Source organism: Neopsephotus bourkii, unplaced genomic scaffold (assembly GCF_033783945.1).
Source record: "Neopsephotus bourkii isolate Nb327-2 ecotype Australia unplaced genomic scaffold, CSIRO-AGI_Nbou_v1 NB_756, whole genome shotgun sequence".
In the NCBI taxonomy this organism is placed as follows: Eukaryota; Metazoa; Chordata; class Aves; order Psittaciformes; family Psittacidae; genus Neopsephotus; species Neopsephotus bourkii.
The window spans coordinates 1,529,268-1,545,334 of record NW_026901254.1 but is presented as its reverse complement, the minus strand read 5'-3'; the positions used below and the strand labels follow the sequence as shown (position 1 = coordinate 1,545,334).

General features: G+C 34.5%; 2 protein-coding genes across 6 annotated transcripts in view; one reads left to right on the top strand and one right to left on the bottom strand.

Moving 5' to 3' along the window:
• MCPH1 (microcephalin 1) overlaps positions 1 to 16,067 on the top strand; it is a 121,975-nt gene that overhangs the window by 53,143 nt on the left and 52,765 nt on the right. The window lies entirely within an intron of this gene.
• The window catches only part of ANGPT2 (angiopoietin 2), a 38,961-nt gene that overhangs the window by 5,187 nt on the left and 17,707 nt on the right, over positions 1 to 16,067 (bottom strand). The window contains exons 2-7 of one of the 2 annotated variants that reach the window (XM_061354986.1): positions 13,263 to 13,418; positions 11,294 to 11,415; positions 9,445 to 9,677; positions 7,026 to 7,153; positions 1,085 to 1,186; positions 414 to 580 (exon numbers count right to left, since the gene is read on the bottom strand). In XM_061354986.1, coding sequence (XP_061210970.1) covers positions 414 to 580; positions 1,085 to 1,186; positions 7,026 to 7,153; positions 9,445 to 9,677; positions 11,294 to 11,415; positions 13,263 to 13,418 — 908 coding nt within the window. The remainder of the gene's footprint in view (positions 1 to 413; positions 581 to 1,084; positions 1,187 to 7,025; positions 7,154 to 9,444; positions 9,678 to 11,293; positions 11,416 to 13,262; positions 13,419 to 16,067) is intronic. The other variant, XM_061354987.1, reaches the window with a different exon arrangement.

Genomic DNA, 16,067 nt, shown 5'->3' with positions numbered 1-16,067 from the left:
CACAGACTTAAGTGGAAAATTTCCTTGCAGTATTATCTATTTTAGTCATACACCTTCCAGAAATTAACTTACTGCAGGGAACCAGAATACGATAGCACTTGCAGACAGGTTCCTGTTGCCCTGAAGACTCTGCACTGCCATCCATTATTTTGGCACATGTATCCTCTCTTATAGCATGCCATCTCATCATCTTTGTACATCTTGTGTGCTACACTCACCCAGTGTGCATTAGAAAAACACACATTCTCTCCATTGAAAAATTTGCTTTAGGCAATAGGTGAAAAATGGAGCAAGCATTTTCCGCATTAACTGAAAAATCATATTTCATATGAAATATGATCTTGCATCTACACAGTCTAGAATTCTTATTAGCTGTTTTTTTTTAATTAAGATCTGATTTTTTTTCTGCTTACCTGTATTTTTGTTCTTCATTTGCTAGAGAGAAGTGGTCATACAATGAATATGCCTCATTCCCTTCCCAGTCTTTCAGGTGTATTTTAAGAACATAGCGCTTCTGATTAGTCAGTTGAGAAACAAACTCATTTCCCAGCCAGTACTCCCCAGCAGGATCACCAAATCCCTGTAATTCAAGCAGTGTATTTAAATAGGTTTGTTTTGTTTTTTCTTTGAGTTTGAAATTATCACTTTATCAATTTTTAAGTTTAACAGTTTTCAGTCTGTCAACTAAGAATTTACTGTCTGTGGGGGTCATAGATCTGCCGTATTTCAAAAAGTTAATTTCAGTGAAGACAAACTCAGGAATCTGAAATAGTGAATCAATATTACTTAGTAGGCTTGGAGCAGTTTCTACTGTTGCCAGTAGAAACACAAATATAAACAACTCAAAAAATGTGGACATATGAATCAGTTGACCAAAGAAAAGTGAAGTTTCTCTAAAAAACAAACATCATGCTTGCAAGTCTGCTTAGACAAACAACTTGTTCATTTAGAAAATGTTGAAGTAGTGTATCTAAGGACAAAGATAACTTTTAATGCCTGCTTGCATTCTAAGGATGCCATTAATGCAACCTCATTATATCAGATTTCAGATAATAACATTGAGGCTTCAGAAAACATTGTTTACCATCTTGTACTCTTTCCATGTCCGGTGAAAGTCCACACTGCCATCTTCACGTCTCTGAATAACTGTCCAACCTCCTCCACCAGTTTCCATGTCACAGTAGGCCTACCAGAGTAAGCATGTAGCAACATAAGTGCATGCAGTCACAGCAAAACAAAAATACAAAGCATTTGTGCCAAGTTTTAAAGTGCACAAATGCAAAACATGTATTCACCTAAAAATGCCAGTTTTCATAGCCTTTATACAAATCAGCTGTGGTTGCCCACAAATGAATATGATTTCTGAGTATATATGATGCTTATACAGAATAGAAATGATGTCTTAAAATTGGCTGATTGCTGGTGTTGAAGCAATTAAAATATGAATGTAGCTTCTGATTCTATACTTCCCTCTTGCACTGATATTTTTGTGAGTTTCCTGATGAAATATCTCTCCTGAAAGATGTTTTCACTTCTCCATCCCTTTTTGTGAGAGATCCATTCAAATTTCCATGGCTTGTCAGATTAACATTAACAGATGTTATCATACTGTTAAATTCAGGCAATGAGCAAGCTGAAATATGTTTTTATTTCCATTGTCATTGTTCAGTGCCTTTGCAGATGGTCTGACCCCAAAGATAAATCTAAGTATAGAACAATTGTTATCTGAAAGTTAAATCTTGTAGCCATGTTAATATACAGCCTGTAATTAATATCTTATATTCTAGAACAAAAAAAAATAACCATATGTCCAAATGTTCATAAAAAAAAAAAAACCAGGACAATCATCTTTGATTTTACCATGTTATTGCTAAACATCTGAGAGGATTGACACACAGTAAGCAGTTCAGTGAATTCAGTTTTAGAATACCCAATAAATTCATGCCTCACGCAGTAGAATTCAAGTTAATAAGTGATTTGTTCAGTCAGCCTCCTTCTAGATTAAAATAGAAAGTGACTGCCTTAAAATTCTTGTGTATATTCACTGCAGTGTCAGAGATAAAAGGTATTACTTAAGGTGCCAGTATACTGGGGACACTTATTACAGCTGCTTGTCACAATGTGCCTATAAATGCCCCAAATTGTGACTGAATGACACAGATGCTGTATGTCTTTTTCATCCTCTTCTATGGGAGGGCTGTCTTATCAGTGTTAGCAGATTTGAGTTCTTTGAACTGTTAGTCATCCTGGAAATTCACTGAAAAAATATGACTTCAAAGAAGCTTCTGTTCTGGCGCGTTGTTTTGTGTGTCATCTTAGGAAGTAAAAGTGGGCTGAGTTTTCAATATAGTTATCACCTATTAAGTAAGTGAAATACTTAGTTTTCAGGCTTGACTGGCAATCCAGAACACTGTCTTTCAAACTCTCACATATGCATCTTTGCTTATGAAATCATTCCTTTGCTTTCCAGATAATTTCCCTAGAAATCAATTCTCTGAATAAACAGATGAAAATATTTACTGTAACACTAGGAACTTCAAATTTGCATGCACACTTGATTTTTAATTTGGGAAAAAATAACTCTGTGAAGAAAAATGGCAGTAAAGATTAAGGAAAGAAAATTAAATAAGTTGATCTATGTTTATTACTTTTTACTACATATACTATATGTATATATGTATATATACTATATACTATATGTATATATAAGTGAATGGTATATATTACTAAGTAATTTTAAGGATGGAGATATGCTATTCAGTAAAATGAAGATTAAGGAAAGGATTCATTTAGTTTCTAGCAATAAATTACTGTGTCAGTCTGCCGAGGGAACAATTTCTTCATGATATATGTGAAAAATGAAGGGAGATGAAGCATTTATTTGGATGATAACTTCTTTAAAAAAAATAATAAATCTTCATTCTCCAGTAAAATGATATGCATGTGAGGCTTTCTCTAGCACTCATTACTAGAACAGAACTCTTCTGAACTTTCAGCCTAACCTAGGTTTTATATTCAAAAGGAAGAAATGTAACATTTCATGTGATTAGTACAAATAGATACCAAGATTAGGCAGGCAGCAGGAGTCTTCAAGCAGATGCCAAAAAGAATAAAGATATTAGCCTCTCAAATTACAACAAATTGGCAGGGGGAATATTTGATTTATCTTGCGAACTGCTTCAGTATTTACAGTTCTAGCAGCTGTAGTACTATGAGAGCTAAGGTTAGCCATTTATGTTTTTCACCTTCAGCTAGAATCAGTGCTGTATTTTTTAAAATGCTGTAATGTACAGGCCACCAGGACTAGTCCCCTTTCCAAAGATGGTGTGTAAGCTATGAGCAGTTTGATGACAGTTTGATGTCTTAACTGTCTAGGAAGTTGACTTTCAGTATACGTAATTTTTCTTCTTTATTCTTATACATTAGGATATTTGGGGCATAAGAGTTTTCAGACCTACTTTCTGAATGGTAAGGCTAAAGAACCATTCCAATTTTTATACCAAAGCACTTGCAGTGGCCATGTCTGTGCAGAGTCCATTCACATCACTTTTGGCTGTTGTTTGAACATTTCTGAGTCATGATGCTTAATGATTTTGTATTCTGTTATCTCTAGCTCCCAGAGATGTAACTAGATAAAAATTGTGGTCTTAGTTTCTCTTTTCTGGAAAAAAAAAAAAAAACAACAAAAAACCTAAACAACCTACATGTGTGGTTTATAATGTAATTTAACCTAATACCAGTTACCAGTGAAAAAAGATATGATGAAACTTCCAAAATTAAAAAAAAAAAAAAAAAAAAGAAAAAAACAAAAACCTCTCATCTGACTTCTTCCTGTATCAGAGAAACTACACACATGCTCTTTTTTAATGGGATTAAAATTGGAAACAATCTCTGTATATTTATTTTAGATGTAAGGTCCATGGCATTGGCTCCTTTTGAAACGACTACCTAGTTGTCCAGATAATCACTTTTTAGGAAAGTTATGCAGAACCATTTTGTTGATAAATTCAAACCTGCCCAAATCACTGCCTGCAAGAAAGTTTTGGTTAAAAAAGCCTTGGCTTGGAATATGTGTCAGTCAAAAAATTCAGCTCAACATGGGTGGAAATGGGAAGAGCTTAGACATTGCTTCTGCTCCTATTTTAAGATCTGGGGTAATGTGGTCATAATAGTTGCGTAAAAGTTGAGCTAATGTATCAGGGTCATCTAGACCAGAATTAACCAGATTAATTAATCAGAAGGTTAATATGTTCACGTGCCTACTGTAAACATGAAGCAATTGACTTTTCATGATTTGCCTCTGCCATTTTATCTTGTGTCAGCAGTCTTTTGCTGTTTTTCCTCAGTGTTTTTAAAAGGACTTAGCTTTTGTCCTGTTGTAGAACAGGAAAGCTTGAAAGCTTGAAAATATTAATGGAATGAAATAATTGTTTTCCTCTCAACTGTTGTATGAAGTTCTTTAGTTCTGGATTATGATGGGAGACAAATTAGTAAAGTGTGATCAGTTACAGATTACACAGAAGTTCTTTGTAAGCCTGTTGGGAGGTCAGAAGGTGTTACAAGAGGAAAAGACAAAAACATAAACAGCAGAGCAGCACTTCTGCACATAAAAAAGGTCATTCTGTTTCCTGGTCTGAGTGGCCATCCACATCATAAACATTTGAAAATGGTGTAACGTGTTGATTTTCCCTAAACCTTAACTTCCCTTGACAACTCCTTTTCCACAGTTGTATTTATATAAAAAAAATCTGATTCAGGTTAAAACTTTTTAGTCTTCTATTTTCCATGCCATATAGTAAATAAACCTTTGCTGTCTTTTTAAGTGTCTTTTTCATTCTATCTGAAGGAGGCAGAATAAGAATAAATCTCTGATATTACTAAATTAATTACTAATTTAATTAAATTAGTAATTAGATTAGTACATTTGAACTACTTTCTTAGCCTAGTCAATTACTAGAATAGGTATTTTTGTTAAGTGTTTTAAGCCTCCATGTTCAAATGTTTAATCTGATATTATTAAATGTTTAATGTCCATTTTAATGTTTTATATTTTTAGGAAATTTCTGATTGTACTTTTGCTTCAGGGATAGAATATTTTGGTAGGTTTTAGTTTTGTAGGAATGTGCATTATTCAGGTCATATAAATTGCCTAAACATTTATTGTTTGAAAATGCAATGTTAAGGTTTATGAAATTTTCATTCTGTAATATGACCTGTGTCTGCTTTTGGAAAATATGAATGCTATATATATTGGTTTTGATAGTAAAATTAAAACCAAAGGTAAAAGCCTGAGAGAAGCAATATTAAGAGAATCAAGGAATGTAATCATTCCTGAGATGTCTCACAAAGACTGCTGCAATCTATTACTTTATAGATGCAGTAGCTTGCATCTCGTTTAGCTTTTAAAACTGATTGTAGATAAATATGCTATTTAAATACCATCCTGCTTCATGTGTAATAAACTACTTTATTGCAACTTATGTAACTTTCTTGTGAAACAGTTGTATTGAATATAGGCTAGACTATTCCAAAGGAAAACTAGTCTCTTTTGGTTTCGTTTTTTTTTTCTTTCCCAAAGGAAGCAAACTGCATAATTTCTCTAGATGATATCTGCAGAAATTGTAGATTTTATGTATTGTATTTTATAGAACTTATCCAAGCGTATTGTTTATTTCCTTTAGTTGAGAGCTTTGTAAGGGTAAACATCACAAAGTCTGACTTGGGTTAGATGAAGTTCTGGCACTTCAAAGACTAGTCACCAGTGAATTTAGTTTCTAAACCTTTGCTATCAAAATTTGATTCTCTCACTTTGTCAGAATTTTACCAACTGCTTTTCCACATGTGCCCTCATTTTTCTCTGCTTTTGTACATTTTCTGTTAGCTTCCCCCCCCCATTATTTCTGATATAATAAAGTAGAGCCTTAAGCACTCCATAAAACACTTTTTTTTCTTTAAGGAAATGTCTACTTTGACTACTTTATGAGATTATAAAAACTGTAGAAAATTATTTAGGGTTCATCTAAGAAATGTATTAAGCATTTTTGTCTATATTCAAATGTCCCTTGTCCTCTTGGCCTCTTCAGCCTGCTGTGTCTGAAAATTGGAAACAAACATTCATCATTTGAGTCTCACTCCTCAGAATGCTTATAGCTGCGCAGTCCACCTGACACTTTTCTCCCTTTCAGATTTTATTGACTGTTTCAACTGAATTGTACCATCTGAACCTTTATCATTTTGTTTACTTCAGTAGATGGAGAATCTCTGTCAGGCATCCATTGTTTTATCCAGAGTGCCATTTTTATTTCCAGATTTCTTCTACAGATGTGTAATGTGTTGCTTTAAACTAAATGGACACAAGTTCTTCGGTTAAACACATAGGGAGACAAGATATTGCTAGAGGAATTAATTTAAACTGACACAGTGAAAACACCACAAACTCATCTTCTATTTAAATCAGAGTGGTATTTTCCACAAAAGTCCTCTCTGTTACCCAGTGTCAGTTGTGCTGATGTAATTGCTACCTAATTGTTACACAAATGCCCTTAAAACTCTGCATAACAAAGAACTGGAACCCAGTACTGAATCCAGTACTAGAAGATTGCTTACGTGAGTACATATCCATGAGTACGCTTCCTTGCCCCCGATTTTACCTTCTGTTGCCACCTGAAAGGACTTGGGCATATGAAGGAACTAGGAAGTTAGAGGAGACAGGAGGCTGCTGATCATGCATAGCAATTGTGTTGGAGATAGAGATTTCATAAAGAAATTATAGTACTATATTTCTTTAATTGTGTTAATTATAGGGAAACAAAGAATGAAATTCTGGCATGTTGAAATGAACAACAAAATGCTTGTTCATTTTGACTAAGCCAAGATTTCACCTGAATGACTTCCTGTGAGACACTCAAATCTGTAAGTGATGACATGCTCATTAAAATAAACATGATAAGTAATAAACTTCACTATTAATTAGCTGTTCTTTTTAATACACAGTATGCCTAGGTAGCACTTTATAGGCATCCTACCTTCTTTTCTTGTACAGTGTTTGGAACTGTTAAAGTGTAGATTCCACTTGTTGTCAGTCCAGACTTGAAAGCCTCAGCACAGTCTTTGAAGCTGATTTGCTCCTCTTTAGCTATGAAGTTGTTCTTAGCTGTTAAAAATACAACAGAAATTGAAGGCATTAAGAGAAGATGAACAGACGTTACTAAGACGCAATTAATGATGCAATCAGCTTAAAACTTTGCAGTACTGAAAAATACACCTGGTCCCAAAAGAAATGAAGGTAAAATTACATGTGTTGTTACTGTATATTATTTAGAGACATTATTTTGATATGAGCATGGTTGCTTGATAGGTTAAAAAGTGCTGACATTTCTTCATATGTGGAATAACAGAACTTAGGATATAGTTTCTCATTCAGTTGAACAGTTTCTGTTTCCATTCATTGCCTTTGCTGGAACTCCTACATGCATTACAACCTCTGCATGCACTATTACAAACATATCTAACTAGCAACTGATTATATTAATAATGACCTTTGGCCAGTACTCTAGTGTTGTGAAATCTAACGTAAGAGTTATGAAATCTTTTCTTATACAGATGACTGGAATAACTTCACTTACACAGTTTTAGCTAGTGGTTTTGACCCTGTACTGAGCAGACACAACTTTGTATGTACCAAGCTGAAACTTGGCAGCACAGCCCAACCCACAAAGGAGATATCCCTTCTGGAATTCATTTGTGTAAAAAATGTATTTAAATATGCCTAAGCCTTCTTATTTTACAGAACAGTCTAAGGCTCATCTTTTTGTTCAGTTCTTTATTAACTATGGAGGTTGGAATTTCCTGGCACTTTGCCTGCTGACTGGTATTTCATCTTTTACCCTTTTGGGGTTGGTTCTGTGTATTTTCCCTTTTAATTTAAGCTAACAAGCACAGCTTATTAGTCCAAAGTTTTAGGTGCCAAATACATGCATATATTATAGTTGCTTATTATGTTCTTGAAAAAGAACTTGCTTATTCATTATTTACCTGTTTACATGCTTTGCCTTAAACATAAAAATAACACATTCAGTGTTTTAATAGCTTTTCCACACTCTATTGTTTGTATACTGTCTTAGAAGCTTTCCCTGCTAATTTTGTCTTTTTGGCAAGCATTCATTATTTTTTCCACTCTGGGTTTAACAGTGTTGTAGCCAACATGACTTTGACTTGTTTACTTATTTGTGCACTAGCACAGCAGATAATATCAGCAGGAACATGTACAGCCTTGGTAATGGTATTTAAGGGGATAGTATCAATAATTAAGACAAAAAACTTGGGTTTTACTTTGTTTAGAAAAATCTACATCTTATAATTTAGGATGCCACTGAAAGCAAGGACTCCTGAACACCCTATTCCCTTTTTGTGATTCAGCTTACAGTAACAAAGCACAGTCCATCTATACTGTTTTCCAAGTTGTAATAGCATGTATTTTAAATTTATTCTAGTATTTAATTTAAAATCTGTTTTTAGAGCTGTATATGCATCTGTGTTTTGAGCTCTGAGAATTTTACAGGCAAATATGCCAAATTCTTTACTGTTTTATGTAGAACAGCTATACCTTATTAATTTGGCAAAGTTCCATATCAGACATGAAATTCAAAGTAAAGAATCGTTCATTTGTTTAAATCCTGTTTAGCCATAACTTGCAGTTTATGGCTTGTGTGGGCTTTTTTTTAATGGCACATGTGAATCTGCCTAAATTCGGAAGCTGTGCTCAGTGAATTCAATTTGTTGCAGGGTTGTCAAGGCATCTAAGAGTGAGATTATTGCCTACAAAATTCGTGAGGTTGTGGGATTTTTATGGGTTCAGTAAATGACCAAGGACTTCTGGTAGTACCTGCTGCCCTGGGCTGGGACTTTTGTTATTTGGGGCATACATAGGTGCTAAAAACTGAGCCGGTACTGATTCCTTTGCCCTTTATAGACACTGTAATTTGTCCTTTCTTTGATCAACTCTGCACAGAGCAATGAGAGGTGGCAGAAGCACCCCTTGGGAGCCAGGAAAAAAAGCTACAGCCTTACATCATGCAGTCTAACCTAAATATATGGTCAATATATACATGAATGAATGCCATGTGATATGAATGATACTTGGCATCTCTGTGTTTTGTAGAATTACTGAAGAAGTCTCCAGGCAAATCAATATAAACCACAGAAGATGAACAAAATGTTGAAAAGAAAGCGTATAGATGTTGCGTCTGTTTCCCCACCACCACCACCTCCCCGTGTGCCCCTAAAAAATAGGTTCCTTAACTCAGATGCAAAATTTAAGGAAAATTACATAATTTTTGAGAAGCATAAGTGTGGCAAAACTGGTTGTTCAGACTTTACAGTTAATAATGTACACAGTTTAGGGAATGTCACTCAAATGATATAAGCATGTCTGCTTTTACTTACAGTTTGGTGTAGATATCATAGTAAGCAAGTTGTGAACAGTCTCCATCAGATCATGTTGCTGTTTTTGCAAAACTGAGTTGTTTACTGTAGCTGTAACTAACTGTTTTTCTAGTTCTTCTATAATAGAATTCTGTCTGGCTACTAGGACCTGAAGCTGATCTTTTTCATCTTTTATTGACTTCAGCTGAAGAGTGTGCTTGTCTTCCATCTCAAGAACTCTTTTTTCTAGAAAGCTAAATAAAGGATTACAGTTAGGCTTCAGAGAAACAATTCTGATATGACATAAAGAGAATCAAGCCTGTTGCAGCAGTTTCTTTCTTCTTAAGTACCCAACTTCATTCTCTAATGCCATGAATGCAATAGAAAGCTAAAGAAAAGCTGTTTAGTTTGATACATGTGCTTTAATTTATTATATTAATACATTCATAAACAACATCTACTATAATCTGTATAGCAGGCTTTTAAAGTGTAATAATTGGTTGTTTGATAATTCAACATTATGAAAGAAAAGTTATAGTGGAAGATTTCATTATTTTTACCCTATTAAAAGCTAGAACTTATTTAAAGCTAGAACCTATGAAGTTTTTGAACGTCCTGTAATTATAGTAAAATATAAACTTAAATAAACGTTATAGTGTTAAGACAGGGAAACATGCAAATAGTTGCTTGAATATGTGTAATCCATCTCCTGTTCTGGAGCTGGTATGAGTACGTGACTGGATGGAATATTATTTCATTGGTAATTGTTCTGATGCAGGCTCTGAGAAAGCTGATGTTAAAAGATGCATGACCAGAAGGGATAAGTTTACCTAAAATCCGCTGCTGTTATCAAAAAACAAAAATCCTGAACCTTATGTTTCAAGCAGATTAGCTCAGTATTAGATTGTCTTTTGTTAGGTGAGGAATAATGCTTTTGTCTTTACGTGGGTTTTACAAGGGTAGTTTAAAGTCTGCAGAGTTTAACACACACAAAAAAAAGTTACATTTTAAAAGTCAGTATTTACTTTGCTTTCCATTTGATAAGGATGCTTGTTTTTATTAAGCTGGTAGATAAAACTTTTAGGGAGCATATATAAATGTAGTAGAGTAGTGAACTAAAATGTCAAAACATGTCTCCTGGGTTTTTTAAGCTAATTCTTTCAAAATAAAAAGCACTTTGCACATATGTTTCTCATTGAAAAACATGGCTTTGATGGAGAAAACCTACTGTTATTGCTGCTTTTAGATTTCTCTGTAAACTATTTACTGCCAAAAGTAAAATAGGACCCTGGTGATATGAAAATGACACCAGCTGAAAAAAAGGTATGAGCCTTTGGACAACAGCCGAGTACAGAAACTGATGGGAGCAATAGCTGAATACAGGTCTGAATTTCAAAAGATTGACTAGTAAGGAATATTGAATATGAGTAGCGTTTGAGTTTACTTACCAGCTTAGAAAAAATTCTGGCAAAGACCTGATTGTGTATTCAGATAGCTGTGTACTACATGGAAATAAGGTTTAAAGATGTGGTTGCACTGGATTAGTTTGAGTCAGGTTATATAATGCGAAAGTCTAAAGAAGAACATAAATTGGCTACAACTGAAGTACTGAGAAGTGTTTCAGTTTTAACCTTAAATTCCACATACAGAGGAAAAATTTAGGTAGTGAAGTCTTATATAGAAACAGAAAACAAGAATAAACCTGCATGATTCTCTAGGCTTTAAATAATATATGACCTTTATAATGGGCATGGCTGGATGTGGAGAGCTTCTATACAAGGCCTTATTTTCCTATATGAGTACATCTGTTTTTAAAACCACTAGGACACATCAGGGAATAGCATTTTATTGAGCTGATAGGCAAACTTACCTGTTCTTTTCTTGTAATTTAGTTATCTCATTGGTCTGATCTGAAATCTGTCTTTCTAGTTTGTTTGTTGAAAGAGAGTGTTCCAAAAGCTGAAGTTCAAGTCTGGTTGTCTGGTTTAATACCTAAATAGAATGTATAAAAATATTTGAAAATTAAGATTTTTTTTTTATAAATTGTAATTTCTTTATGTTGTGAAAATTCTACTTAAGCCTGTAAATAAAATAAAATAAATATTTTTAGCACCTAATTTGGGAACAAATGCCCATAGAAATAGAATGAAGAAGAATACACAGGGTTGCACTGATTTTGTTGTTACACTACCATGTATCATTGGGAATATTTCAGTAGTACACTATGTTTCTAATCGATGGCTGAACCTTGCTGTGTACTTTAGTTTTATTGTCATTCTTTACCCTCTGATATTCTTATTTCATTACTGGAACTATCATGGTGGCTGTTCAGGGAATAAGTTTCTCAGTCTGGTGTAGAAAGTAAGTAATTTGCTTATCTTTCACTGGTTGAAATCTTGGCCCAGTCCTGAAATCACTAGATAGTTCACTCTTAGCTACTTTCATTAATCCCGAATTATAAAGTGTTAATCACGTAAACCACACTTTGGTTATTTCACTCCTTGAATTTTAATGTTACCTTTTCTCTACGTGTATTGTTTACTATCTTTAAATGAAGAAATGCAGATATTAGAAAACATGGAAGATACTTTTGTGGTTTGTATCAGATTGCATTACTTTGAGGCATGTTTTCTAGAAATATTTTCTCATTGTTTTAGAACAGCTTTTTTTAATTCAGCAGAATTTGGCTTTCCTTGGCAGGAAGAATTGATTACTCATGTCCTTCATGTTAAACAGTCATTCAGGACATGATTTCACACTTAAGTGTAATTGAAAACTATTGCCAAAAGCAAATGTCCTTGAGAGAGCAATTGTTTGGCTAATTTCCTTGTGTTGCTAATTAAGCCCTTAACCCAGTCACCAGTAATTTCAAGCAGAGAAGGAAAGTTACAGTGATGATTTTCTTCCTCTAAGCAGAAAATAATTGAGTGATTTCCATAAAGACATTACTGTGAATGAATAAGTACATTCTCCTAACATCTGCAAAATAATGGGCTCCTGAATAATGCAGTCAGAATGTTTAATTCAGTATGCCTGTCAGCTATGAACTATCAGTTTAGCAAGGAGTTCAGAAAGGCTTGCTTTAGGTTAAAATATGTAACTTAATTCATTGGATGAGTTCTACAGACAGTAAAATGTCTAACAGGGAAAGACAAATCCTTTCTTTTTGTTTGTTTGAAATAATTTAGAGACTAATATGTACAGTAGGCAAGTTTATTTCTGTGTGAATTTGGTCATCTCTCACTTTTCTAGTAGACTCCCCTAATTCCTTTTTCTTGATTTACCTCTGATTTTTTTACTTATCCCCCTGTTAAATGACAATAATACAGTGCATTGTGCTGGAAATGAACTATTATCCCACTTACAGTATATGTGAAAACATTCATAAAAAAAACACACAAAGAAAACTGAAAGGAAAAAAAATTAACCTGATAAATGGAAGAAAGGCAGGTTGAAGGAATTCTCTTTTTTTCTGGTCGTGAAAGGTGAATTATCAACAAAGATATACAATGGGGGTTGTATAAAAGCACACTAGTACCCAGCTGATGCTTGGATATAGTATAGTAGTTTTAAGTACATTATCCTTAAAGATGAATGGAGTAATTGTCTTGCTAGACACACTTCAAATCCTCCTGGAAGTTTTTCAAGTGACAACAGCGGGCTTGAGATAGAACTATGTATTACCAATTACTAATGTTTCTTTAAGCTGGATAGAGCTGTTGATTATAGTGATTGATTTCTAATTGTTGAATTGCATAGTGTAACACTGAACTGTGTTAAGCGTATAGTTGTCGTGTCTGGGAAGCAGAAGCATTTTTAGTTTGAAATTCATTACTTACTTGTGCTTCAACATCTGTTAATTTGCGAGTCTGTTCAGCTGTTTGATTTAGTAAGTTTGTGCCTATTTCAATCATTACTGCAGTCTGGTTCTGCACTGCAGTTTGCTGGATCTCTACCATTTCTTTCTTCATACTGTCTTGGATGTAATTCTCAAGCTACATGGGAAAGGAAAGAGAGAAGATAGTTGCATTCTTTAAATGTTGGAGGGGGGTAGTACAGTAAGGCTGCTGGCTGCCTTGCTAAACAAATTTGTTCCCTGTATGTTATACAGTTATGTGAAGTTTCCTCATGTTAAGCTCTGACAGAAAGGGCAGTGCTGAGTGTGCAGCCACCCATTTTCTAAAGGCAGGAATGAGATTTGTAGGAGGTAGGCAGAAGGTACAGTGGTGAGAATGCTTGCAGGCACTTGGAAGCTTTCCTGCCTTAGTGCTCCCACCACTGTAACCATCAGAGGAGCTTCACCAGCTTTGGCAGTGATGGGAATGTTTTAGAAGACAAAAGCTTAGGAGTTTAGTCATCTTCCTGTATCTAGACTTAAATATTTTCAAAAGCATTTTTTCATCATACGACTAGAAGTCAGAGAAGAGGTCAGATGTCATTTAACACTGTTCTGTGTGCATTTTTATCAGAGAGTATTTTAAATAAAGAAACAAAACAGTAGAAAAACCTTAAGTACTTTTAAATGTTTAATATTTAGGAATGCAAGAACTGGTTTAAATACTTGATTCTGAAGTCATTTCTGTGCCTAAACTAATAAGACTTTTTTGGTAGTCATTTTATAACAGAGTACACTGCTTTGAGATTCAGATCTGGCACAAGCTTTGACCCACACCTACTATACTGCTGTGTAAACAACTGTGGATATTAAACTTTATTCTTCAAGGTTGGTTCCTTATTAACGAGAGAGAGATCAAAACGGTAATCTCAGCAAAGCCATCTCTGCAAATACGATTACAGAACTCCATGACTTCTTTGAAAATGTTATCACTGACTTATTCTGGAACACACCACTAGAAAATGAGTTAATTCTGGGCTTAAAGGTAAGGTAAACATTTTACGGTAGGCTCAGGCAATTGCCCAGTTAAAACACACAGCTGTAATGTCGCTGTGATTACAGTACACAAAACCCATGATTACAATTTAAGGCATCTGGTAGTTCTGGTTGCCAGATTTTTACACCCCTTGTCACTCTGCTTACAACCATCGCAAGCAGTTTTGTTTGGACACACGGATCTGCATTTTCATAATTTATCTTGTTTGAATATCTGTGAGTATAAGCCTATCTCCAGCTATCTAACCTCTTTCAAATGGCATCTCATTCATATGATGTATTCTAAATCACTGAAGTATTCTCTTGACTTTAGTTTAACAATTTGTCATCACATCTGTTTATAAACTTAAAAATATTAAATAAGTAACTTAGGGAATATGGAATTTGTGCTTACTTGAAAGCATGAAATATGAACATCGAAAGGGATTTATTTTAAGATTTAAAGCCAGTTTTATGATCTGGCTCATTTATTCCAATTTAGAGCAACATGCAGCATCAAAATGATACTGACCTATAAAGTGACTTTGGAGCTTCTCAAGGTTTTTTTTCTCCAAAAAAAAAAAACCCTAAAACCCTACAGACCATGATTGCATAAATCCCTTCTGTTTTTTCCTTCATGTTCACTAATCCTCTTCCACTTTTATTCAATCTCTCATGTACACATCATAAAATCTCTTTTCCTGACCTGAATCAAGATACACACTCATCTCTCTTTGCTTGTAGTTTCCTCCCTCTTCATCATACAGTGGAAAACTGTAGGAAGTAGGCCTTTGTACTATTACATTTCATCATTTTTTAGAGGCAGGTTCTTACTTTCATTTTTCTTCAAAGACAAATAAAGGAATTATTTTAATCCAAAATACCCATTATCTCCCACTGACCTTAGCAAGAGCAGAACATGTTCCCATTGCATACTCTCAGAAAGGAAGGCCCTCGGGCTTCCCTGAGAGGGAGGTGGAAGAACCTTTTCAATACAGGCTCCAGTTAAGACAACTAAGGCTGAATTTCATCAACAACACTGAGGATTAGGAGCCATTTTGAAAGGCTTTAGTTCTTTGTGGCATATTTCTTTGTAGAATACTATTTATCAGCTCCTACCAAGGAGCCTCCTTCCTTTGTAAGAAGTAGCACACTCAGAATTTCTGCAAGGTAGAGAATACCTTGGATCATTTGCAAGAGGGGATGGCACAGGAATAAAATACTTCAGTCCCAATCCATGAGTTCAGAAGCTTGACAGCTTGGTCTGAACAGCATGTCTGTTTTCTCCCATATCTTGCTCAAATTTGGAAGGTGCAGCAGGGATTATTTGCCAGATTTCTCCTAGCCACATGGCTAGTTATGGAAAGTCAGCTTTTAATCTCTTTTTAATTTGATTAATAGCTGGTGTATAAGACTTTTGTTGATAATACATCAACCCAGATTACATGATGGTTATTTTGGACAAAGTAATTGTCAAAAAATAGTCAAAAAGCAGAGTATTAGTGATGTATCTTTCAGAAATTCTGCTTTTGAGGGAGTTAGTCAATCAATCAATCCTATCTTAAAGGAAATTGCAGGGAAGAGGTAAAGAGGTATTAATATATTCAGATTTGAAAGAAGGAATAGATAGTTAATAGCATTTCAGTAAGTCTTCATGGGATTCTTTTCATGAAGCATTCTATTTTTTGTGTAAGACTGGCTGGCATGTATTCTTTTAAGAAAGTAAATATAAAAATGAAAACAGATGGGAAAAAAAACATGTCTCAAAGTATGC